The sequence below is a fragment of the Mustela putorius genome, unplaced genomic scaffold (genome assembly GCF_011764305.1).
Source record: "Mustela putorius furo isolate JIRA1106 unplaced genomic scaffold, ASM1176430v1.1 tig00000275_pilon_pilon_pilon, whole genome shotgun sequence".
Lineage (NCBI taxonomy): Eukaryota > Metazoa > Chordata > Mammalia > Carnivora > Mustelidae > Mustela > Mustela putorius.
The window spans coordinates 3,680,432-3,707,221 of NW_025421341.1; the positions used below are offsets into that span (position 1 = coordinate 3,680,432).

Sequence of the window (26,790 nt, forward strand, 5' to 3'; positions counted from 1 at the left end):
TCTCCTAACCCTATCTCTTCCCCCAAACCTTTCCAAAGGCCTCCATCAGATATACTTTTATACCTCTTTAGGCTAAACGGAGTCAGATGCTTACCATTTAACCAAACCTTGGCTTAGGACAATAGGGACTCAAACCTCAACTAGAGATGGGTTTACCTTTCCCTGGTCACATGAGGAGAGATGGATACTGAGCAAGATAAAAGTATGTTTGCAAAGAACACTTGGGAAGGGGAATGGACAACAAGAGATTTAAGACATTTTGCTGCCTTTTTTTTTTTTTCAGCTAGGTTCCACACCCTGTATGGATCCCAACGCAGGGCTTGAACTCATGACCATGAGATCAAGACCTGAGCTAAGATCAAGAGTCAGACACTCAACTGACTGAGTGACCCAGGGTGCCCTGACATTTTGTTATGTAGTATAGTAAAATATAGTAATCTATATATCACCCTTCCCCATTCATTTTTAAACTCTCTGAGGAAAGGAGCTTATACATCTTATTTATGTTTCTCAGCATTTGCTTATTGCCCTTCACACAATGGGCATTCACTATTTTACTTGGATTTTAACCTTCCACAAAGAGAATTTCATATAAGATAGATATTTTTGAAATTATTTGTGATATTTTGGATTTGTAAAATATTTTCTTCTAAAACTTTAATAAAAGTCAAGGAATATTGGGGCACCTGGGTGGCCCAGTGGGTTAAAGCTCTGCCTTTGGCTCGGGTCATGATCCCAGGGTCCTGGGATCAAGCCCCACATTGGGCTCTCTGCTCAGCAGGGAGCCTGCTTCCTCCACTCTCTCTCTCTCTGCCTGCCTCTCTGCCTACTTGTGATCTTTGTCAAATAAATAAATAAAATCTTAAAAAAAAAAAGTCAAGGAATATTTACTTTTTTTAAGCTTTTATTTTTAAGTACTCTCTACACCCAATGTGGGGTTTGAACTCACCACCTCAAGATCACAAGTCACATACTCTACCAGCTGAGCCAGCCAGGTATCCCAGGAATATTTACTTTTATACTTGCTTTCGTCCTCTATGAGGATGAAACTTTTCTTTTCTTTTTCACTTTCCTCTCTCACCCCTCAAACACTGGTTAACACTGGTTTAAAAGTTGTTTTTGTTTGGAGTTGATAATCTGCAGACTGACAGAGGAATTAAAATGTGAAGGTTATGAGCTAGAAACATTTCAACTCTCAAGAACAAGGTTCTTCCTGTGAGCAAGGCCAGAGTTGACATCACAATGCAACCTTATCAGACTTTTCAGAGATGAATGCATATTCTGTTCCTGAATTTAAAACCTACTTATTCAGTTTTTCTCTTGTTCTTTTCAGATGAGGTGAAATCATAGAACAGATCTGGACTTAAGAGAACATTAAGATGAGCCCCTTCAATTATAGGTAACTGTTACTTGCAAGTGAGGGACACTACCACACAATCTGGGAAATTTTAATTTAATCCTTGGAGGTAAGAGTTGTTCACAGACTTAGAAGCCTACCTAGGACTCTGTTCTTCCCCAGGCCCACCCCATGCCTCTTAGGAAGGCATCATTTTGGTGCCACTTGTCCTAGAGTCTCACCATATTTTGCAAGAGAATTGGGGATTGCCTGTCTGTCCCCAGTGCTACACTCTAAGTAATTTATGGTTAAAGACTGGGCCTTTTCATACTTGTACCTCAGTGCTGAACACATAGTGGGGCTTAATAAATATTTGTTGAATAAATAAATATACTAGGAAGTAGTGATGGAATTAAGTTAACTTGCTCTGGAGAAGTTACCAGTCTATACACCTTCCAGAAAGGAGGAATCTTAAAGGCAAACCAACTTCCTGTTGTCTAACCCCTTTGAGCAAAGTTCCAGGTCTCTGACAATTATTCAGTAAAATTTGCACCCGCTAGTTTAACGAACCTTTCTTTCCTCCCTCCATTTTTGGAGGCTGTCTGTGATACAGCTCTCAGGCATTCTCAATGCACCTTTAGGTTTATTTGATGTTTTTTTCTTTTGGAAATCACCCTAGTATATGCGGTTTTTACCCTTTGAGCTGGCTTCACATCTGGTATCCTATGGCCTCCCTCCTCCCTGATCAAAGATTTAACGTTTCTAAACAGGAAACAAAAGTTTGCCGAACTTTCGTGATTACATAACGTTAGAACACTTAAAACTTGCAACAAAAGAAATTTAGAATCATGTAAAGATGTACAACTCCCACCATCTGTCAAGGGGCATTCGTTTTCTCTTCCTGCTTCTGACTTGCAAAAAAATAAGAGCTAATTTTGTCCGCCTAACGCAGAATACCAGATGTCCACGCTCGCCCAGATAATTAGCCTCTGAGTCTTTTATCTACACAAACTTGTCATTGAAAAGGACCTTGGCTTTGAAGTCAGCGGATGGTGGAAACATCATTTGACAGTCTAAGCCCTAGTCTTTTGAAATTGGGTCGGTTTCCTGCGGGGGTCTGAGGAATTTTCCCGGACTGGGGCCTGTTTCTCCACTCGGACGAGGCGGATTCGGGGGCAGAATTCTGCTCCTCCGGGTATCTGCTTGTACAAGGGATTACTGCAGCAGTCACCATTGTGCAAACCCTGTCTTTTCAGCGCGACTATTGTACGCCCAGGGAGATGACCGACAGGTTACGCCGGCCTTGCTCACTCTCGTAGGGGCCCACGGTGCCGGCCGGCTGTCCCGAAGCCACTCCCCGCCCCCGCGGCCATGTCTCTCCCTGCCTCCACGTCGCGCCGCGTGAGTCGTCGGCTGTTCCCTTTTCTGTGTCTCTCCCTCCGCCAGCCGGTCCTTTCTGGGACTCCTCCCCGGCCTCCCGCCCTGCTCCGCGCGGGCTACGGCTGATCCGTCAGCCACCGCCCCTCCCTGACGTCCGGAGCCGGAGCGCCGCTCCACCCCGTCGCGCCCCTCCCCTCTCGCCCGCCTCCCCCCGCCCTCCGCCCGCGCGGGCAGCCTTCCCCCACATCCGGGTATTGACTCCAGCCGCCCAGACTCTGGCACTATGGTCATGGCGGAGGGGACGGCAGTGCTGAGGCGGAACAGGCCAGGCACCAAGGCGCAGGTACTCTCTCTGCACCTTTCCTGCCCTGGAACTCTCGGTGGCGAGCCGCGCCGCACCTGGAAGCTGGCCGCCCCCGAGAGGAGGTTGGGCCGGGGCGGTAAGCTGGCGGGCAGGGGCACCCGCACCCGGCCTGCTCTTCCGGAGCCGCAGCCCCGGGGTATGGCTGAGGCGGCGGCGGCTCGTGAGGCCTGCGGAGCCCCGACTTGAGGGTGGGCGTGAGGGGTGGGTGGAAGACGCGGGCGGCGACCGCCGAGGCTCGGGGCCGAGAGCGTGTCAGCAGCGGCTGCTTGTTCTCGTCTCTCCCCTGAACCGTAGCTGACCGTCGTCGGAGGGCGCGGCCCGCCAGGTGGAGACCCTGGGGATTTCGGGAGGGTTGGGGGCGCCGCGGCGGGAGGGGGCGTCCACACGGCCGGCCTCCTCCTGGCTTCCGGTTCCTTCCCGGTTTGTGACGTGCCTGCCCGGCCTCTGCCATCCAGCCCGTCTAGCCGGATCCGGGTGGCGACAGTTTATCCTCCTGCAGTTGGCCTTTGAGCATTTCTCGCCGCAGCAGGCTTTCGTTCTCGGGCTGCTCTGCTTACCTGTCATTCCTTGTTACGGGAGGCGTAGTCAGGGGATGAGCTGCTCGTTTTATCCGCTTTTAGTAGGGCAGTGTTCAGGGGTGAGGTGGTGTTCGGTTAGGAATTGATTCTGGGGGTTTTCAAAAGACGGTGTGTCTCACATTATAAAGAAAAGTCAAACAGGCATTTAGATTTGAAGTGATTCACCTGCCAGCGGAAATACATTGCTGTTGAGTGTATGCGCTAGCATCGGAAGAGACGTGTCCAAGTGTAATTTTAAAGAAAAGGTGATATAAGAGGGGGGGAAGAAGACCCAGGGACCAACGATGGAGCTCTGACCGTATGCCAGAGAATAGATTTTAATGTGCTTTACAGAATTTTAGAAAAATTTTAGAAAGGGAATCCTTTCAGAGTACCTTTTAGATCCAGACACCTTCCTAGATCCATGATACAGATAAGGAAACCGAGTCCCAGAGAATCGGCTGCATTTGCTCAAGGTTACATAGTCTGTGGATTCTTAGTTCACTGGTGACCTTTTCTCTTTAACAAGTTTTTTTTAGTACTGAATTCTAGAGTATTGAGCTTAAACATCCCATTATAGCGTCAGATTTAGCTCTCAGTTGCTTCTGGCCGTTTTCTGGACATATTACTGGAAATTTATGTATTATTGTTTTTACCTTTTCCAGACATTCTTTATAAATGCCCCTTTCTCAGATAGCTTTACTTCTTTTTCTTTGGAAACACTGTTTCTCTTACTATATTCAGAGGTCGACTTTTTTGTACTCACATTCTGAGAATCGCCATCCATTTTTATTTACTCCTTAATTTTGAAAGGTTATAAAATTTGTTTTGAAATGTTATAAAATATTTTAAGTTAATATTGTAACACATCTGTTTTCTGTGTTATAAGTCACATAAAAAAATCTCCTTTGCTTTTTTCCACATTGTCATAGATCAAGGTTGTTAAATCATCATAGGAAAGGTCAGGATTAAAAAAAAAAAAAAAGACCGCATGAGCAGCATTCTTTCCTATTTCTTGTCACACTAATTTCCTTCACTGGAATAGGTCTATTCTAAATGATTTATTTGGATCTATATCTTCCTACCTTTTTTTCCTACTTTTTAAATTTTATTTATTTATTTATTTATTTTAAAGATTTTATTTATCAGAGAGGGGGGGGCAGAGAGCAAGCACAGGCAGACAGAATGGCCGGCAGAGGCAGAGGGAGAAGCAGGCTCCCTGCCGAGCAAGGAGCCCGATGTGGGACTCGATCCCAGGACGCTGGGATCATGACCTGAGCCGAAGGCAGCTGCTTCTGAGCCACCCAGGCGTCCCCCTACTTTTTTTTTTAATTGGTTAGATTGGGATATAGGCATGTAGTTGGTTTTCAATGTTTATTCCTTGAAATAGATGAGAATGTTCATTAAGCTGATTTTGGTTCCTTTTGTGTTTATATAACAGTTGTGATGAGACAAAACATTTGATTACCAGTTAACAGTTTTGTATGTTTTCTGGATATTCCTTTATGTACTTTCTAATATTTTTAAAACTACCTTAATTTTTTTAAAGGAAAGAGTAGTCAAAGCATACCGATAGAAACAACTTTCGGTATAGATAACATAGAAACAATTTAAAAACTAGTCTTCAATAATACTTAGGTGATATCTAGGGAGAGACATCTTGAAACAATTTCCAGAAAGTTGTTTTTATTTCTTAACATATTAAAAAGAAATTCATTTTCATTCATACAGGGCACTATAATAATAAAGAATGATATGAAAAGTTTAAGACATTTAAGAAGGTATACTCATCACCTACCATCATAACTAAGACGTTACTAATACAGATGAATCTCTCTTTATCACATTCTTCTGTCTTCTCCCCACTCCTTCCAAACAGTGATGGTGATTATCATTCCTTTTCTTCATACTTTTCCTATGTATGCATTATATCTATAGGTATCCTTTGGATTTCTTAAACTTCTATTCATGTGGTATCATACACTGAATTCTTAAGTTTGCTCCAGTTTGCTTGAGGTGTTTGGTGACTTACCCATGTTAATTGGTACAGATCATTGGTTCACTACTACTGTTTCCCCCAGTTATACCCTAGGGACATTTATCAGGCAACTACTATGTGTTAGGCATTGTACTGCTTGCTAAGGATACATAGGTAGACCTTGCCATATGTAGATCTTGCTGAAAAAAATCTGTCAGATGGAAAGACTCTTAATCACTTAGGGGAATATCTGTGGATTGGACTGTCTATAGAGGAATTCAGAACCAGTGCAGGTGATCCACAAAAGTATTGATTGCCCTTAAAAGGCTGGATGACTACTTTTTGATGGAGCTCATATTTTGATTTAGAAATTTGAAACACCATTTGGAATTGGAATAATAATTTATAATGTCAGTCTACAATAGTACTTATGGAACAGTACCTAACCCCACTACAGACTGTTTTCTTAAGGTAAAAAACTGATCCAGTGCTTGGAGATTCTTTTTCAGCTTAACTTTTTAAGAAATATTAAACCGCCATAAACAAACAAGTGATAGATTTATCTCTTCAGGTAATGCATGAAAAGTTTATGGGAGCCCTATTTGAGGGATTTGTGGTTGAAAAAATGTAACTTGTAGTTCAGTTATATAAAATCTTGGTGTTCATTTAAAAACATTGAGTAAAGTTCCCTTATTCACTGATAATCCTGTTATTATAGTATGAGAGCTTTCTCTCTAGTGCAATTCTGGATCTTTATTAAGAATTGAAGTTAATCTCAGTCCTGTTGCCTTTTTTGACTTTGTGTGTGCTTTAATAATGAGTTTTTTTTTTTATAGGATTTCTATAATTGGCCTGATGAATCCTTTGATGAAATGGACAGTACCCTAGCTGTTCAGCAGGTAATAACTGTAGTTTCTTTCACAACTCCAATAACCTAAGCATTTTACCTCCTTTGGCATAATATTTCTATATCTTTTAGCACAAGTCAGAATCCATGGAAATAATAGAATGCATGTTTAAAACTTTTATCAATCCTCCATTTTGTTTTAAGATGATATAGTAGACTGTAATGAAACTTACGTACATTTTAGTATCTATTAATAATCTACCAAATTAGGGTACCAAATTTGATTTTAGAGTGAATTTAATTCAAAGTTAATTGAATGCTCAATTAGAATAACATAATGAAATAGGAAAGAGAACATTGAGAACATGTATCTAAATTTACCAAAAGTTCCCATCAGTTCTTAACTTTCGTGCCGCTCTAATATATGTGAGGGCTAAGATGCCTCCCTTTAGGTTGTTGCCACTACCAAGTAGCTCACTAAGGCATTGAATATCAACATCCTTGTAGCATGTTTGGTTTGAAAAGCCCCTCAAGAGATTCTTACACGTACTTTTTTTTTTTTTTTTTTTAAGATTTTATTTGTTTATTTGACAGAGAGAGACGCAGTGAAAGAGAGAACACTGGCAAGGGGAGGGGGAGAGGGAGAAGCAGGCTTCCTCCCGCACAGGCAGCAGGATGTGGGGCTCCATATCATGACCCAAGACAAAGGCAGACACTTAACAACTGAGTCACCCAGGAGCCCCAACTCTTACACATTCTTAATGAGAATCACATTATATACTTACTGGGTTTAAAAAAAAAAGTAGCAGTTCTTCCAAAATGAATAAAATCTATAATCTTGGGAAAGATAATTTCTGTAACTAATTATTAAAAATTGCTTTAGGGGGTTAACAAAATGATGACTGAAATTAGGGTGTACTAGTATATGGACTAGACATTAGTTAACTAGCATATTTAAAGGAAAAATAATAAACAGAAGCTGGCTTTATCTTGATGGCTAGATAATAAACGTAGATAGCTACTTGGATTTATAGTATTATTTGAAAATCCTAGAAAATGAAATAGGAATACAGTTGAATTCTTTGAGCATAAAAAACAAGTCATAATATTAACAAATACCAAAAACCTTTAGAATGGACTCAGTATAATATTTAGATACTTAGCATAGGAAATGGATGACTCTTCATGAATGAATGGCTGTTTGGACATTCCCACTCAGCGGCCCCTGAGTGGCTCAGTCATTAAGCGTCTGCCTTCGGCTGGGGTCATGATTCCAGGGTCCTGGGATCAAGCCCCACATCGGGCTCCCTGCTCCGTGGGAAAACCTGCTTCTCCCTTTCCCTCTGCTGCTCCTCCTGCTTGTGTTCCCTCTCTCGCCGTGTCTCTCTCTGTCAAATAAATAAAATCTTTAAAAAAAAAAGGATACTGTTCAATCAGCAAGTGTTTATTGGGCAATGAGGTAGGCCTTATGGAGGATACAGAAACATAAACTTAGAGCTCAGTGTCTGGAAATTGGGAAAAATAAGAGGAAAAATGTGTAAGTGTTTCTACCTTTAAAAGTAGAGGTTGTGGGGTGCCTGGATGGCTCAGTTGGTTAAGCGTCTACCTTCAGCTCAGGTGTCATACTCCCTGCTGAGCAGGGGAGTCTGTCTCTCCCTCTGATCGTGTGCTCTCTCTCTCACTCTCTCAAATAAATAAATAATTTTTATTATTATTTTATTTTTTAATTTTTTTTTTTAAAGATTTTATTTGACAGAGAGAGATCACAAGTAGGCAGAGAGAGAGGAGGAAGCAGGCTCCCTGCTGAGCAGAGAGCCCAACGCAGGACTCGATCCCAGGACTCTGAGATCATGACCTGAGCCGAAGGCAGCAGCTTAACCCACTGAGCCACCCAGGCAACCCCCCCCCCTTTTTTTTTTAAAGTAGGGATTGTGTGCTTCTACTTTATTGAATTTATTTGTTCGAACAATTTTTTTTGTGGAATCTTTAGGGTTTTCTACATACCAAGAGCATATCATCTGTAAACAGACAGTCTTCTTCCTTTCTAATCCTGATGCTTTTCATTTCTATTTCTCACCTAATTGCCTGGCTAGAACTTCAGTACTGCTTTTAATAGAAGTGGCAGAAGCAGGCATCTTTGTCTTGTTCTTGATCTTAGAGGAAACCTTTCAGTCTTGCACATTTAGTATAAGGAGCACTGTGAGTTTTTCATATGTGACCCTTATTATGTTGGATTATTATGTTACTGGTTTCCTTCTAATTCTAGTTTATTGACCGTTTTTATCCTACAAAGGTGCTGAATTTTGTCACAGACACCAATTGAGATAACATAGGGGGTTTTACCCCCCCTTCATTTTTTAATGTTGTGTATTGATCAGTTTTTGCATGTTGAACCGTCCTTGCATTCTAGGAATAAATCCCACTGATCGTGATGTATACTCTTTTAATTTGCAATTGAATTCAGCTTGTTAAGATTTTTGTATCCATAATTATAAGGGGTATTGGTTTCTAGTTTTCCTTCGGTGTCTTTGGTATCAGGCAGTGCTGGCAACATAGAGTGAGTTAGGAACTATGCCCTCCTCTTTGGTCTTTTGGAAGAGTTTGAGGAGGGTTGATGTGCTTCAGACGTTTGGTAAAATTCACCAGTGAAGCCACTGGGTCCAGGGCTTGGCTTGGCTTGACTTTCTTTCTTTCTTTCTTTCTTTTTTTAAAGATTTTTATTTATTTGACTAGAGATCACAAGTAGGCAGAGAGGCAGGCAGAGAGAGAGAGGGAAGCAGGTTCCCTGCTGAGCAGAGAGCCTGATGTGGGGCTTGATCCCAGGACCCTGAGATCATGACCTGAGCCGAAGGCAGAGGCTTAACCCCCTGAGCCACGCAGGTGCCCCAGGGCTTTTCTTCAGTTGCACAACAGCAGTGGGAGAGGCAGTCCCTTCAGAGTAGGGAGCTTGATGTGGGACTTGCTCCCAAGACCCTGAAATCATGAGCTGAGTCAGATGCTTAACTGACTGAGCCATTTCTTTCTTTTTTTTTTTTTTAAAGGTTTTATTTATTTGACAGAGAACATAAGCAAGGGGAGCAGCAGGCTCCCCTTGGGGAGAAGGGGGAAGCAGGCTCCCTGCAGAGCAGGAGTAGCCCAATGTGGGACTCCATACCAGGACCCTGGGGGATCATGACCTGAGCCGAAGGCAGTTGCTTAACCAACTGAGCCATGCATGTGCCCCTAGAATTGCTTTCTTAATTTCCTTTTTGGATTATTCATTGAAGGAGTATACAGACACAACTGATCTTTTACATATGGATCTTGCATCCTGCTACTTTGCTGATTTTGTTTATTAGCTTTCCTGTGGATTCTTTGGGATTTCAGTATATAAGATGTCATCTGCAAATAGAGATAGTCTTTTATTTACTTCTCTTTCGTGTCTGATTGTTCTGGCTAGAAATTCTGCACATTGTTGAATAGCAATGGTGAAAGCTGGCATTCTTGTCTCTTTTCTGATATTAGAGGAAAACCTTTCAGTCTTTCATCACTGAGAATGACATTTTTTTCATAATGCCCTTCATCATAATTGGGAAGTTCTCTTCCGCACTTAGTTTTCTCAGTGTTTTTATCATGAAAAGATGTTGGATTTTATCAAAAGCATTTTCTGCATTGAGATGATTGTGGTTTCTTCCCTTTGTATATTAACATAGTATATTCATTGATTAAAAAAATTTTTTTCAGGGGCACCTTGGTGGCTCAGTGGGTTAAACCTCTGCCTTCGGCTCAGGTCATGATCTCAGGGTCCTGGGATTGAGCCCCACATCAGGCTCTCTGCTCAGCAGGTAGCCTGCTTCCTCCCTCTCTCTCTGCCTGCCTCTCTGTCTACTTGTGATCTATGTCTGTCAAATAAATAAAATCTTAAAAAAATTTTTTTTTTTTTAGAATTTTTATTTCCAAGTAATCTCTACACCCATTGTGGGGCTCAGACTCACAACTACAAGATTAAGAGTCATACACTCCACCGACTGAACCAACCAGGTGCTCTGATTTTTTTTTTCCCTTAGTTTTGAGCCACTTTTCATTCCTTGCAGCTTCCTTTTGATTGATGTTTGTTTAGTATATCTTTTCCCATCCTTTTACTTTTAACCTACCTATATCATTATATTTGAAGTAAGTTTCTTACAGTGTTTGGCTGTCTTATTCTTTGTGATAGTCTTTGTCTTTTAGTGGGTATATTTAGGCCATTTAATATTAATTTAATTACTAGTAGGTTATGTTTAGATTTAGGTCTGCCATCATATTACTTGTTTTCAGTTTGTTCTCTCTCTTTTTTGTTCCTTTCCCCCTTTCTGCCATTTTACAGATAGAGCACTTTTACTATTTTATTTCCTTATTTATTTTTCTTTTCTTTTTTAAAAAGATTTTATTTATTTATTTGACAGAAACCACAAGTAGGCAGAGAGGCAGGCAGAGAGCCTGATACAGGGCTCGATCCCAGGACCCTGAAATCATAACCTGAGCCTAAGGCAGAGGCTTAGCCCACTGAGCCACTCAGGCACCCTCATTTATTTATTTTTCTTAAAGATTTTATTTATTTATTTGACAGAGAGAGCACAAGCTGGGGAGCAGTAGGCAGAGGGAGAAGCAGACTCACCAAACAGGAAACCCAACTTGGGGCTCAATCCTAGGACCCTGGGATCATGACCTGAGCTGAAGGCAGACGTTTAACAACTGAGCTACTCAGGCACCCCCACTTTTAGTGTTTTAATTCTAATTTTGATTATCTTTTTAAATTTTTATTTTAAAAAATTTTATTTGGGGCACCTGGGTGACTCATTAAGCGTCTCGAGGGTCCTGGGATTGAGCCCCACATTGGGCTCCCTGCTTGGCGGGAAGCCTGCTTCTCCCTCTCCCAAACACCCTGCTTGTGTTCCCTCTCTCACTCTGTCTCTGTCAAATAAATAAATAAAATCTTTTAAAAATATTTTATTTATTTATTTAGCAGAGAGAGAGAGAGTGTGCGCATGCACACGGTTCAGGAGCAGAGGCAGAGGGAGACAGAGAAGTAGACTCCCTGCTGAACAAAGAGCCAGTTGTAGGGCTCTATCCCAGGACCCTGAGATCATGACCTGAGTCGAAGGCAGACACTTGACCAACTGAGGCACTCAGACACCCCTTGAGTATCTATTTATTTTTATTTTTATTTTTAATTTTTTAAAAGATTTTACTTATTTCTTTTTTTTAAAAAAAGTATTTGATTTATTTATTTGACAGAGAGAGAGATCACAGGTAGGCAGAGAGGCAGGCAGAGAGAGAGGGGGAAAGCAGGCTCCCTGCTGAGCAGAGAGCCCCATGCGGGGCTCGATCCCAGGACCCTGAGATAATGACCTGAGCCGAAGGCAGAGGCTTAACACACTGAGCCACCCAGGCGCCCCAGACTTTACTTATTTCTTAGAGAGCACAAGCAGGAGGAGGGAGATAGGGAGAGGGAGAAGCAGACTCCCTGCTGAGCTGGGAGCCTGATGTGAGGCTCCACTCTGGGACCCTGGGATCATGACCTGAGCTGAAGGCAGATATTTAACAGACTGAGCCACCCTGGCACCCCAGCTATCTCTTTATATAATGTTTTTGATAATTGCTCTGGAGATTACTAAATACTTTTCAGTCTACTTAGAATCAGTATTTTATCACTTTAATTAAAATGTGAAAACTATCTTCCTACAGATCCCATTACCCCTTTATGCTTTTGTCGTTTGTATTACATCTACCTACATTGAAAACCTCATCAGACAATGTTACATTTTTTGCTTTCACCTGCCAAACATATTTTAAAGAACTGGAGGCGGGAGAATGGTTTATTGTTTTTATACCCAGATATTTATAATTTTGATTGCTCCTGACATTCTAAATTTTTCTGTTGGTGCTATTTATTTATTTATTTATTTATTTATTTATTTCCTCTGTCTAAAGAACTTCCTTTAGCAATTCTTTCAGAGAGATCTGCTGGCTTGGATTTTTCCTTAGTTTTCTTTCTTCTGATAATGTCCTTGTCTTCATTCTTGAAGGGTATATTTGTTAGATACAGAATTCTGGGCTGACGATCTTTTTTTTTTTTTTTTTAAGATTTTTATTTATTTGAGGGGCACCTGGGTGGCTCAGTGGGTTAAAGCCTCTGCCTTCGGCTCAGGTCATGATTCCAGGGTCCTGGGATCGAGCCCCACATCAGGCTCTCTGCTCGGCAGGAGCCTGCTTCCCCCTCTTTCTCTCTGCCTGCCTCTCTGCCTCCTTGTGATCTCTATCTGTCAAATAAATAAATAAAATCTTAAAAAAAAATAAAAAAGATTTTTATTTATTTGAGAGAGAAAGTGAGTGAGCAAGGGATGGGGGAGGCGCAGAGGGAGAGAGACAAGCAGACTCCCCCGGAGCTGGGAACTCGATGATGACCATGTAGGGCTTAATCCCAGGACCTTGAGATCATGACTTGAGCTAAAGGCAGAATCTCAACTGATTGAGCCACACTGGTGCCCTGACTCTTCTTTTCTTTCAGTGCTCTCAACATGTACCATTCCCTGCTGTCCGTGGTTTCTGATGAGAAAGCTACAGTTTTTTGAACATTTTGTAGGTCCTGTATCTTTTTTCAAAGGCTTATTTTTAGTTTTTGGCACTTTATGTGTCTTGGCATGGGTTTCTTTGGGTTTTCTTGTTTGGTGTTCACTCTGCTTTTCTCTATTGTGGTAAATATGTGTAGGATAAAATTTACCACTTTGCCATTTTTAAATGTATTCTTTTTAAGTTTTTAACTTAATTTTTTAAGTAAACTCTACCTCCAATATGAGGCTCGAACTTATGGCCCTGAGATCAAGAATTGCATGTTCTACCGACTGTGCCAGCTACGGCCCCTTCTGTGGCATTAAGTACATTCACATTATTGTGTGATCATTACCAACTCTATCTGAAGGTTTTTTTGTTTTGTTTTTGTTTGTTTTGTTTTGGTGGTCAGCAAAGCAGTTTATTGAGTGATAGTAAAAAGTTCCCAAATGGGGTGCCTGGGTGGCTCAGTGGGTTAAGCCGCTGCCTTCGGCTCGGGTCATGATCTCAGGGTCCTGGGATCGAGTCCCACATCGGGCTCTCTGCTCAGCGGAGAGCCTGCTTCCCTCTCTCTCTCTGCCTGCCTCTCCATCTACTTGTGATTTCTCTCTGTCAAATAAATAAATAAAATCTTTAAAAAAAAAAAAAAAGTTCCCAAAGAGGAAGGGACCCGAAAGATGCCCTTTCATCTTTTTTTAAAAGAACTTTTCAACTTTTAACAGCTGAAACTCTGTGCCCATTAAACAACAACAATTTCCCACAATTCCCTTTCCCCAGCACACTCATCTTCTTGTATTGAGATTTTCATGTGTTCTTTGTATACCGAGTAATTTTGGATTGTATTCTGGACATTTTGAATATTATGTCTAGATTCTAGTTTTATTTATTTATTTAGTATTTTATTTATTTATTTGACAGAGAGAGTGAGCGAGCGAGAGAGGGAACACAAGCCAGGGGAGAGGGAGAAGCGGGCTTCTTGTCGAGCAAGGAGCCCAATGCAGGGCTTGATCTCAGGACCCTGGGGTTTATGATTCCAGCCAAAGGCACTTGCTCAACAACTGAGCCATTCATGTGCCCCTAGACTCTGGTTTTATTTAATCCCATAGAAAATGTATTTTCCCATAGATATTTTTGTTTTAGCAGGCTAAATAGGTTTTATTTTGATAAATAATCAGTAATAAAAAGATTTTAGATTCCCTAACGATTGACAGCTTATAATTCTACTTATAAAAACTTTAATAATTATACATAAATTCAATTACTAAATATGTGCTTAAAAAATTAATATTGATTATGAGTAAACCATATTGCAGAGAATATATTTTTGTGTGCTCACTACCAAACTGTCTTTGAGACCACTAAAGAATATTAAAGAATCAGGGACCATACTCCATTTCTGGTAAATTTTTTCATCCCTAATCTTTCATGGCTTTAACATTTTAGGTAATTACATATCTTTATCCTGGACTTCAAGTAATATAGTTTAGGAAAAGACAATACAAATTTGTTAAAAATCTCCTATGTGCCAGATGCTAATACTAAAATTTAAAATTCTCTTTTTTATTTGAGAGAGACCCTCGATAATAACTTATATATTAAATATAAATAAATGCTTGTAAGAGTTCTATAGGAGGTGTGATGGGAGCAGGAAAGGTAAGAGTGCATAGAAAAGTTGCTAATTTAGATTATATAGTGACAAATGGAGGAAATCAGACGGAGTTCTGTGAGTACTAGAATAATCAGGAAAGATTTGAATGTGCTGGGGGAGAGAGAATTTGGAAAGAATAGTGTGGGGGTGCCTGGGTGGCTCAGTCACCCTTCCCCTCAGGTCATGATACCAGAGTCCTGGGATAGAGTCCAATATCCAGCTCCCTGCTCAGCGGGGAGTCAACTTCTCCGTCTCCCACTCCCCCTGCTCATGCGCGCGCATGCGCACACATACATACACACACTCTATCTCTCTCTAATAAATAAAATCTTAAAAAAAAAAAGTTGTATGGAGTTTGAGGTGGCCAATGGAAAAGGTAAAGAATTTGCTGCTTTCTGCTTGAGGAGAAAGTGAGTTTCATGCAGAACTTTGGAATTTAGAACTTTGGGTCAGAAAGTTAGGGAGAGTGGTTTAAATAGGCATTAGGGAGTCAGAATCTTTTGAGCAGATTTTTGATATGAGAGTAATCTTCAGGAAATATTGCCTGAAAATAAGCATAAAAGATAGCTTTAACAAGGCCCTGCAGTTATTCAGTTTCTGTAATTAGGCATTTTAAGCTAATATAACCTATTCAAATTTCACAGTATATCATAGAATGCATGAAACATTAAAAAGATCTGAAATTTATAGGGCACTTGGGTGGCTCAGTGGGTTAAAGCCTCTGCCTTCAGCTCAGCTCATTTCCTGGGATTGAGTCCTGCAGAGTCCTGCATCGGGCTGTCTGCTCAGCGGGGACCTGCTTCCTCCTCTCTCTGCCTGCCTCTCTGTCTACTTGTGATCTCTGTCTGTCAAATGAATAAAATCTTAAAAAAAAAAAAAAAACCTGAAAGTTAAGTTTTATTTTACATAAATTAAAAGTGAATGTCCATGCCTTTTTTTCTTTTAACTTATTTTTTCTGCTGGACATTTTTTGAAAATAACTTTATGGGATACCACATACCATAGAAATCACTCATTTAAAATATATATACATGGTTTTTAGTCTATTCACAAGGTTGTACACAATCCCAACAGTCTGATTTTAGAAGATCTCCATTCCCCCTTGAAAGAAATTTCATTTACATTTGCAGTTTTCTCTGTTCGCCTTGGTCTCCTCTTCTCTCCCCAGTCCTAAACAACTACTGTTTTGGTCTTCCTAGATTTGCCTATTCTAGATCATTGATATTAGTGGAATCCTATACTATATTCCATAGTTATATCGTCTACATTTTATGTTCTTGGGAAGATTGTAGTTTACAGTTTTGATCCCATATCCAGTCCTGGTAAGTACCATATCTGCATTTATATGGTAGATCTTACCTCAAAGAAGTTGAATTGGAGAAAGCATAGGTAAGGATTACCTCCTTTCTTCTGAATTAGTGATTCTGATTTTGTACTTGGTTTCTGTTTTATGTATAACCCAAAAAAGTTGGAACGTAAGAGCAGTCATGTCTTCAAAAATTAAATATATTTAACGTAAGATTTATCATGAAGTATAATATCTTAATTAACTCTGAGAACTTTTTTTGTTTATAGTATATTCAACAAAACATAAGAGCAGACTGTTCCAATATTGACAAAATACTTGAACCACCTGAAGGCCAAGATGAAGGTGTATGGAAATATGAACATTTAAGGTAAATTTTTATGATGTATCAAAATAGTAGCAGTACTTCCTCTTGTAAAAAAACCTTTAATGTTGATGATTATGAATTATAAATAAAATCTTTATGCAATCGCAGACTTTAAAAAGCCAGATTTTAAAGCCTTTATGTTTTCAGTGTTACAAAGTTTTCATCTTTGTTATTTACTGAATTTTTTCTTCATTTATGAATATGGGCATTATTTTCTATTTACACAGCTTTTTGTTCTTTCATTCTTTCTCTCTCTCTCTCCTCCCACAGGGGGCGGGGGGTGCGGTTCCCTCTTTCCTTATCTTTTTTTCTTCTTATCTCTCTACATCTTACCTCTCAAAGTGGGACTTGAACCCACAACCCTAAGATCAAGAGTTGCATGCTCTATGTACTGAGCCAGCCACGTGCCCCTACACAGTTTTTCTTAACCACAAATGCATTATTTCAATTTATCCACTCAAGATAGACTTTATTTTTCTTTTTAAAGATTTTTAAAAAAATTTTATATATTTGTTTGACAGATTGAGAGAGAGAGAGATCACAAGTAGGCAGAGAGGCAGGCAGAGAGAGAGAGAGGAGGAAGCAGGCTCCCTGCTGAACAGAGACCCCGATGCGGGGCTCGATCCTTGGACCCTGAGATCATGACCTGAGCTGAAGGCAGAGACTTAACCCACTGAGCCACAGCGCACCCCAAACTTTATTTTTCTATAGAGGATCATAAGAAGGCCCTAGTCTAGGCTTGGTATCTGATGAATTGCCTACTGTGAACTTCTAGTCTTCCATGTGATAAATAAAGATTAATTGTAATTCTGGGGGCACCTGGGTGGTTCAGTAGATTAAGTGTTTGACTCTTGATTTCAGCTCAAGTCATGATCTCAGTCAGGGTCATGAGATTGAGTCCCCTGTCAGGTTCCACATCCAGCAGGTGGTCTGCTGGAGATTCTCTTTCTATCTCTGCCCCTCCCCCTGGCTTGCAAGCATATGTGTACGCATGTGGTTACTCTCTTCTCTCAAATAAATGAATCTTTAAAAACTTAATTGTAATTCTGAGGTAAGGAGCTTGGGCACTTTTTCATGATACCCTTTGAATGAGCAAATTGATGACTAGTGAATGACTAGTTAACTAGAGTTAACTTTAAAAACAGCTAAATCCTAAAGTTACAAAGTTGTTTCCGGAAGTTACAAACTTGCCACTGTAAATGGGAGCTGAGATGAGTTGATTGGTAAAATATAAGGAATGTAGCATGAAATAAATGTTCATCAGGGTTTGTTACATTTTGAGTTCATTTTTACATAATATGTGGAGTAGAAATAGGACTTTCCATAAATAAATTAGATCACATTTCTTGCTAGACATTGCTAAGACATAATGTCTTATCATAATAGTTCAGCAATATCAGATTGCTAAGACTTCTTTGTATTCCACCAGTTTCCAGTTTTTTGGACAAATCACTTGACTACTTGATCTAGTTTTGTTTTGTTTAAGAGTTTATTTTTAGGTAGTCTCTGCACACAACATGGGGCTCAAACCCACAACCCCAAGATTAATGGTTGCATGCTTTACTGACTGAACCGGCCAGTCACCGCAACCCAATTTATTTTTTAATTTTTTAAATTAACATACAATGTATTATTAGCCCCAGGGTACAGGTCTGTGAATCGTCAGGCTTACACACTTCACAGCACTCACCATAGCACATACCCTCCCAAGGGTCCATAACCCAACTACCCTCTCCCTACCCTGCTCCCCCGGGCAGTCCTCAAGTTTCTTTTGTGAGATCAAGAGTCTTTTATGGTTTGTCTCCCTCCCGATGCCATTTTGTTTCATTTTTTCTTCCCTACCCCAGACCCTCTATGTTGCCTCTAGAATTGCGCATATCAGGGAGATCATATGATAATTGTCTTTCTCTGACTTATTTCACTCAGCTTAATACCCTCTAGTTCCATCCACATTGTTGCAAATGGCAAGATTTCATTTCTTTTTTTTTTTTTTTTTTTTTAAGATTTTATTTATTTATCAGAGAGAGAGAGGGAGAGCGAGTGAGCACAGGCAGACAGAATGGCAGGCAGAAGCAGAGGGAGAAGCAGGCTCCCTGCTGAGCAAGGAGCCTGATGTGGGACTCGATCCCAGGACGCTGGGATCATGACCTGAGCCGAAGGCAGCTGCTTAACCAACTGAGCCACCCAGGCGCCCCAAGATTTCATTTCTTTTGATGGCTGCGTAGTATTCCATTGTACATATATACCACATCTTTATCCATTCATCTGTTGATGGACATCTGGGTTCTTTCCATAGTTTGGCTATTGTGGACATCACTGCTATAAACATTTGGGTGCACGTGCCCCTTCGGATCACTACATTTGTATCTTTAGGGTAAATACCCAGTAGTGCGGTTGCTGGGTCATAGGGTAGCTCTGTTTTCAACTTTTTGAGGAACCTCCATGGTGTTTTCCAGAGTGGCTGCACCAGCTTGCATTCCCACCAACAGTGTAGGAGGGTTGCCCTTTCTCCACATCCTCGCCAGCATCTGTCGTTTCCTGACTTGTTAATTTTAGCCATTCTGACTGGTGTGAGGTGGTATCTCATGGTAGTTTTGATTTGTATTTCCCTGATGCCAAGTGATGTGGAGCACTTTTTCATGTGTCTCGTGGCCATCTGGATGTTTTCTTGGCAGAAATGTGTGCTCATGTCCTCTGCCCATTTCTTGATTGGATTATTTGTTCTTTGGATGTTGAGTTTGATAAGTTCTTTATAGATTTTGGATACTAGTCCTTTATCTGATATGTCGTTTCCAAATATCTTATCCCATTCTGTCAGTTGTCTTTGGTTTTGTTGACTGTTTCCATTGCTGTGCAGAAGGTTTTGATCTTGATGAAGTCCCAATAGTTCATTTTTCCTGATCCAGTTTTTTAAAACCACATCTTAATGCATGATAATTGAAAGTATGAACATGTAGATATTTTCCCGCTCTTATAAATCAAGGTAGCACTTCAGTGCATATTCTCTGCCTTACTTTAATCCAGCTTTGAAAATAACGACCTACTTACCTGTTGGGATTAATGATGAAAATAAATGAGGATGTTTTTTCCACTACAAGTGTAATTCCACAGAAGTGAAGGCTGATTTTAGAGTTCATAAATTTATATTGATTGATTTATTATAGGGCTCCATACCCAACATGGGGCTTGAAACCCTGAGTTCGAGAGTCACATGCATTAGGACTGATTTTAGTATACAAGATCTTAATTTCAGATCTAAGAACAGCTCTTCCTCCCAATTTAACTTAGACTATAAAATATGTAATATTTTATATTGCACATTTATAATATCTTTTTCCTGTTCTGTTCTGGTGCTGTTATTTTTACTTTTTTCCCCCGTTGAATATTATCCAATTTATTTTGGTTTTGTATTTATGTATTATACATCACAAATATATTCTTTTGTGTCTTCATCATAGTCTATACATCTTTATAGTTCACCAAGAAGAGTTTCAGAAGTAACTTTTTGTTTTTTTCATATGCTTGATGTAGTTGATTTGAGGCTTAATACTTGCTCTTTTTTATTGTTTAATATAGTTGATAATTATGTTGTTAATGAGACTTCATTCAAATCTCTCACTAGCCCATATGGAATATTTATAATAGGAAGAGATGCCCCTTCTGAGTGGATACAATCCCATGCCAGGATGCCTGGTTTAGAGTTTATAGTGTAGGCTGGATTTCAGCTCTGGCTTGTCTGTTCAGCGGCACAACTGTATCTGTTAGCCCTATATTGAATAAACTTGAAGCTGTTAAATTTGCACTATGTGCCACAGATTGTACTCATAACACTGCCAGATCGGTAGCTTAATTTTGCTGTTGGCCCTAAGTGAGCTAAACTAGATGAGAAACTTATTTTTCACCACCTGTCTTTATTACTGAGTGGAAAACAACTCGAAAACCTGAAACATGCAAGCTATATATATGGGGGAGTAGAGGGTGATGTGCTGATTCAGAAGTAGTAGTATTTTTGTGATTTAAAAACAGCATTATTGTTAGGAATCTCAAAGGAAATACATTTACAGACAAGTGAAAATTTGGGTATTTGGTTTCTTCTGTTATCATAAACTTTAGTTTTTCTTTCATATGTGGGCAGGGTTTTGTTTTGTTTTGTTTTGTTTTGCCCTTTGGGACTGTCTTGTTTTTTACTTTTGTAGGTTTAGCTTTGTATTTTTAGGGAATCACATTGTTCTCATTTGTAGGGGAAACATAGTGATTGGTAAATTTTTAAGAGGTAGTGCGTTCAGTAGTTTGACAGCAATAAATTAAGTTAGCTTTATAATATAAATGATTGTCTTTTCATATACAATGATATAAAAATGACATTTCATATAAAAGTGATCATCTTGGGGGTGACTGGGTGGCTCAGTTGGTTGATTGTTTGCCTTTGGCTCCAGTCATGATCCTTGGGTCCTGGAATTGAGCCCCACATTGGGCTCCCTGCTCAGCGGGAAGCCTGCTTCTCCCTCTCCCACTCCCCCTGCTTGTGTTCCCTCTCTTGCTATGTCTCTCTTTGTTAAATAAATACAATCTTTAAAATGGTTTAAAAAAAAAGATAATCTTGATGCTATGAAATTTCCTTCATTCGTCATTTATTCAAAAATATTTTGGGGGGCGTCTGGGTATCACAGTGGGGTAAGCCTCTGCCTTCAGCTCAGGTCGTGATCTCAGAGTCCTGGGATCAAGCCTCTCATTGGGCACTCTGCTCAGCGGGGAGCCTGCCCCCCCTCGCCTCTCTGCCTACTTGTGATCTCTCTGTCAAATAAATAAATAAAATTTAAAAAAAAATGTGTGTGTGTGTGTGTGTGTGTGTGTGTGTGTGTATGTATAAAACACTAGGTTCAGGGGCACCTGGGTGGCTTAGTGGGTTAAAGCCTCTGCTTCGGCTCAGGTCATGATCCCAGGGTCCTGGTATTGAGCCCCGAATCAGGCTCTCTGCTCGGCAGGGAGCCTCTTTCCTCCTCTCTGCCTGCTTGTGATCTCCGTCTATCATATAAATAAATTCTTTAAAAAAAAAAACACACACACGAGGTTCTGAGCATTGTTCTAGGCTTTATAATTTTTAGTTTGGCAGTTTTAGAAGAGAAGTATATCATGAAAAAAAGCTTGCAGTCTACTAAGTGACCAAAAGCAAGTTACAAAATTATGTATGATATGACCCCAGTATATTTTACTCTGCATAGAAAATCAAAGTTAGTTGTAAATAATAACTTTTGAGAAGAGGTAGTAGAATTATGGATTTTCTTATTGTACCTTGTATGTTCTTGTTTGACTTTTTATAAGGAGTATGTTGTTTATAATCAGAACAAAACTTGTAAAATATATAGGCATATAAAAGATCTAGTCTTTTTTATTTTAAAGATTTAATTTATTTATTTATGAGAGAGAGTGAGCACAAGGAATGGGGAGGGGCAAAGGGAGAGAGAGAAGCAGACTCTGCTGAGCAGGGAGCGTGACGCAGGGCATATCCCAGGACCCCAGAATCATGACCTGACCTGAAGGCAGGACCTTAACTGACTGAGCCATCCAGGTGCCCCTAGTCCTTTTTCTATATGAATGTTTGTGTATATACAAAATATATATACCAATAGTTTATTGTTTATATGTGGTTTGTTTATATACAACATATATATACTAATAGTTTACTACTCTGCAATTGCTGATTATTTGGAATATTTCAAAAAAATGTTTATAAACAGTTTTTTATGTGTATTTTCTCTGAACATCTTTGTACATCTATCTGCATGGAATTTTGATTATTTTATTAGAATAGATTCTTAAGAGAATGACTTAGAAAAAAATACACACTTCTTAGGGTTTTTACACACTTAAAAGTGTGTAAAAAAAATACACACTTCTTAAGAGAATGACTTAGAAAAAAATACACACTTTCCAGTGTAAAAGTCTATCAACTCACTGTACTCTGATATTGAACGTTATTAGGGTTGTTAGTTTTGGGTTTTACTTACTAATATGTATGTCTTTTTAAGAAATGTGCCATGAGGGCGCCTGGGTGGCTCAGTGGGTTAAGCTGCTGCCTTCGGCTCGGGTCATGATCTCAGGGTCCTGGGATCGAGTCCCGCATCGGGCTCTCTGCTCAGCAGGGAGCCTGCTTCCTCCTCTCTCTCTCTGCCTGCCTCTCTGCCTACTTGTGATCTCTCTCTGTCAAATAAATAAATAAAATCTTTAAAAAAAAAAAAAAAGAAATGTGCCATGAAAATTCCAATGGTGGTTAATAATGGTGATGAGAGAGGAAGGATGGTATGAATGGGATTTTGTTTTTATAATTAGAAATTCTAAAAATAATATGGAGAATGGATAAGAGTTTTCATTTATGTATTTGCATTTTTAGGCAATTCTGTCTTGAACTAAATGGACTTGCTGTTAAACTTCAGGTAATATTTTTTTTAAATTAAAGCTATAATTGGAAGTTCTGATTTTTCTGTTTTTGTAACTTAAGGTGTTTCCAAGGACTTACCCATCATTTCTAATTATTCTAGAATTTTATGTGGAAATGTAGTAACCCAAATGATAAACTTTATATATTAAGAAATGTAACTCTTTTCTAACAGAGTGAATGCCATCCAGATACATGTACTCAGATGACAGCAACTGAACAGTGGATTTTTCTTTGTGCAGCTCATAAAACTCCAAAAGAGGTGAGAAATTAGGAAATAGAATGACTGATAAAATCATTGTAACCTTAATCTCTCCAAGAGAGTGGTAGATAAATTTTTAGTGTTTAGTTTGCTGTTTGTTTTTGCTAGTTGGTTTAGAGTTCTTCACTGCAAATTTATTGCCACCATGCTATTTTAGGATTTCTTAGGATTAGTGTCAATTTTTTGGTAACTGGGCAATATCATGGGTTAGAACTCACTTTATGATTTACTGGCTATCACAGAATAACATCTGTCATATTATGCTGATATCTGACGTATAATGGATGACATATACGTGTTTAGTTTTTTGGTTCAGTCATAATTTTTTCTTTTTTTCTAGTCATAATTTCTTTTTCTTTTTTTTTTTTTTTTAAGATTTTGTTTATTTATTTGTCAGAGCAAGAGAGATCGAGCACAGGCAGACAGAGTGGCAGGCAGAGGCAGAGGGAGAAGCCGGCTCCCTGCTGAGCAAGGAGCCCGATGCGGGACTTGATCCGAGGACGCTGGGGTCATGACTTGAGCCAAAGGAGCTGCTTAACCAACTGAGCCACCCAGGCGTCCCAAGTCATAATTTCTTTTGATAGTAGTAACTGTTGGTGATTACTAGTTGATGCTTAATCTATTAATGAAATGTTGCTTTAGGACTCTCTGACTTTATAGGTCAATATTTTTTGCTCTACATTTTACTAATATTCCCTTTATCTGAAACCAACCATAATGATTTTCTTCTTACATAGTTGGTCCTGCATTGAAAAAGTTATTCTTGTTTTCTCCTCATTTAGTTTTTGTCAAGGTGAGGATATAGGAAGTAGCAATTGTTTATAGAACATTTTTAGTTAGAAATAATTCTTTCATATTATCTAATAGCACATAATTCAATTTTCCTTTGTTATCTCAGTAATTATAGCCGGTTTGTTTATGCATTGCATTTCCCTTGATCTGCATTTCCTTTTAATCTGTAGTACTTTTTACTTGACACTTAAACTTACTGAAAATATTTGGGTTAGGCCAGTTTTGTAGAATTCTAGACCTGTAGATGATCATTTTATTGCTAGACTTCTAGAACTTGACAAGAGGTGACTTTCTAGTTGCAAAATGAGCATTTGGTGTTCTTTTATTTGAGAGTGTAAATTTTCTAAAATAAGGAGTATCTTGTACTTGTCTAAGCAAATAGTGCTTATTTGGTTGACTGATTTTATTCAGGGTGTTTTTTGTGTGTGTGTGTTAGTTAATTGAAGCAGTATTAAGATTGTGTATCATTTTACATCTGGGAAACCCACATAGCAGTTTATTGATAAGTTACTGAAATTGCTACTTAATAAGTATACTGAGTTACATGATAATTGCAATTAAGAAATTGAATCCAGAAGAGTTTAATTTTCGCAAATAGTAAGGATGTGTTATTCTCACTTTAGAGTAGAAAAGATACCCAGTTTGTGATTGTGAGACATATGTACTCTCATTGTCACATCTACTTTTTTCTTGATTAATATTTTTTTTTTAAGATTTTATTTATTTATTTGTCAGAGAGAGTGAGCACAGGCAGACAAAGTGGCAGGCAGAGGCAGAGGGAGAAGCAGGCTCCCCGCTGAGCAAGGAGCCCGATGTGGGACTCGACCCCAGGACACTGGGATCATGACCTGAGCCGAAGGCAGCTGTGTAACCAACTGAGCCACCCAGGCGTCCCTTTTCTTGATTAATATTAAATGTAAGATAGGATGATCATCAGCATTGAGTCCTGTGAATGCATCTTAAAATTGTAACATTGCTTGCTGAAGACAAGCTCCACTGAATTGTTCATATGTCAAGGGAAGATCATGGTAGAATGTTCAAGGGATAGTTTTCTGGAAAGGGACTTACATGTAAAAATACAAACAAAAGGAAATCTTGGAAGGATACTTTCTGAACTCTTGGAATAATTATGCAGGCAGGAAATAATAGCAACTAACAGCAAATTAGTAGCTAAAAAAAAGTTGCTCTTTTGGGTTAAAAGAATGGCAGGATTTTGAAGTAGAAGAGTTAGGGTACTCTGCACTAGTGATGATTTACTCAATGTCTTGAGAATTAAAGAGACTCCTTGCAGCAAATTAACTGTACTGTACACAGTGATAAGTGACACTTATTTAAGTGACAAAGGTTATAATGTGTTATTATCTGCTAGTCCTTTCAGTCACATGCAGACCGCAGTAGCATTTTACATATATGCTTGGCAAAATCGAATTTATAAAACTTTGTTTTTTGGTAACCTTCTGTATTTTGCCAACTTTTTGCTGTTAAAAATGATACAAAGTAGGATGAGTTAACTGAGAATTAATTGAGGGGGGAGGGAAGGAAGGAAGCAGCTAAAACAAGATAAAACTTTTCTTCCCACTCCAAAAAAAATTTTTTTCAGAAACCAATTAAAGATCTAAAGTTATGCGGATACAATAATAGCCATGAGCCACATGTGGTGAGAGCATTTAATGTTGGTAGTCCCATCTGAGATGTGCTGTAAGTGTAAAGCGAAATACCGGTTTCAGAGAGTACGAAAAGGCGAGATCATGTATCTTATTAAGAGATAATTGGATATCTGCATCCAAAAGAATGAAGTTAGACTCCTACCTACCTCACACCTTATACAAAATTTATCTGAGAATGGATCAAAAGCCAAGTAAAACAATCAGAATTATAAAACTCTTAGGAAAAAACACATGTGTAACTCTTCACGTGGACTAGGCACTGATTTCTTAGATATGACACCAAAAGTACAAATAAAAGAAGAAAATACAGATCAGATTTTCTCAAAATTAAAAAAAAATTTTTTTTTGCCTCAACACTTTGAGGAAAATGAAAAGACAATCTAAAGAGTGGGAAAAATATTTTTTTTTTTTTTTAAAGATTTTATTTATTTATTTGACAGAGAGAAATCACAAGTAGATGGAGAGGCAGGCAGAGAGAGAGAGGGAAGCAGGCTCTCTGCTGAGCAGAGAGCCTGATGCGGGACTCGATCCCAGGACTCTGAGATCATGACCTGAGCCGAAGGCAGCGGCTTAACCCACTGAGCCACCCAGGCGCCCGAAAAATATTTTTTAATAAATCGTATCTCTGATAAGGGTCTGGTATTCAGATATATAAAGAACTGTTGCAATTCAGCAGTTAAAAGACTACCCAATTAAAAACTGAGCAAAAGATTTAAATAGACATTTCTTTAAAGAAGGTAAACAAATGGCCAGAAAATATGGAAAGTTGCTTCAGCATCATTAAGTATCAAAACCACGATGAGAATGGATCAACAGAATGTATAGAATAGAGTATTATTCAGCCATAAAAGAGAGTGAAGTTCTGACACATGCTACAATGTTGATGAACTTTGAGGACATTGTGCTGAATGAAGTAAACCATACAGAAAAGGACAGATATTGTATGATTCCGCTTTGATGAAATATCTAGAAAGGATGGTGGGCATGGGATGCTGTTGCTTAATGGTTTATAGAGTCTGTTTGGGATGATGAAAAACTTTTGGTCAGAAACACATAGTAGTGATGGTTGCACAATAGTGAATGTAATTAATGCCACTGAGTTGTACATTTAAAAAAGTTGAAATGGCAAAATTCATTTGAAATATATTTTTATAAATTAAAAAACATTTTAAAGATTTTATTTATTTGAGGGGCACCTGCATGGCTCAGTGGGTTAAGCTTCTGCCTTCTGCTCAGGTTATGATCTCAGGGTCCTGGGATTAAGCCCCGCATCAGGCTCT

The 26,790-nt window shown here is 39.2% G+C and overlaps 1 protein-coding gene across 1 annotated transcript in view; it reads left to right on the top strand.

Moving 5' to 3' along the window:
- HSPE1 (heat shock protein family E (Hsp10) member 1) overlaps positions 1-26,790 on the top strand; it is a 43,157-nt gene that overhangs the window by 10,683 nt on the left and 5,684 nt on the right. The window contains exons 1-5 of the mRNA XM_004772166.3: positions 2,913-3,059; positions 6,452-6,514; positions 16,256-16,356; positions 22,745-22,787; positions 22,965-23,051. Of these exons, the coding sequence (XP_004772223.1) occupies positions 3,000-3,059; positions 6,452-6,514; positions 16,256-16,356; positions 22,745-22,787; positions 22,965-23,051 (354 nt within the window). The 5' untranslated portion in view covers positions 2,913-2,999. Of the gene's footprint in view, positions 3,060-6,451; positions 6,515-16,255; positions 16,357-22,744; positions 22,788-22,964; positions 23,052-26,790 lie in introns of the transcript that reaches the window.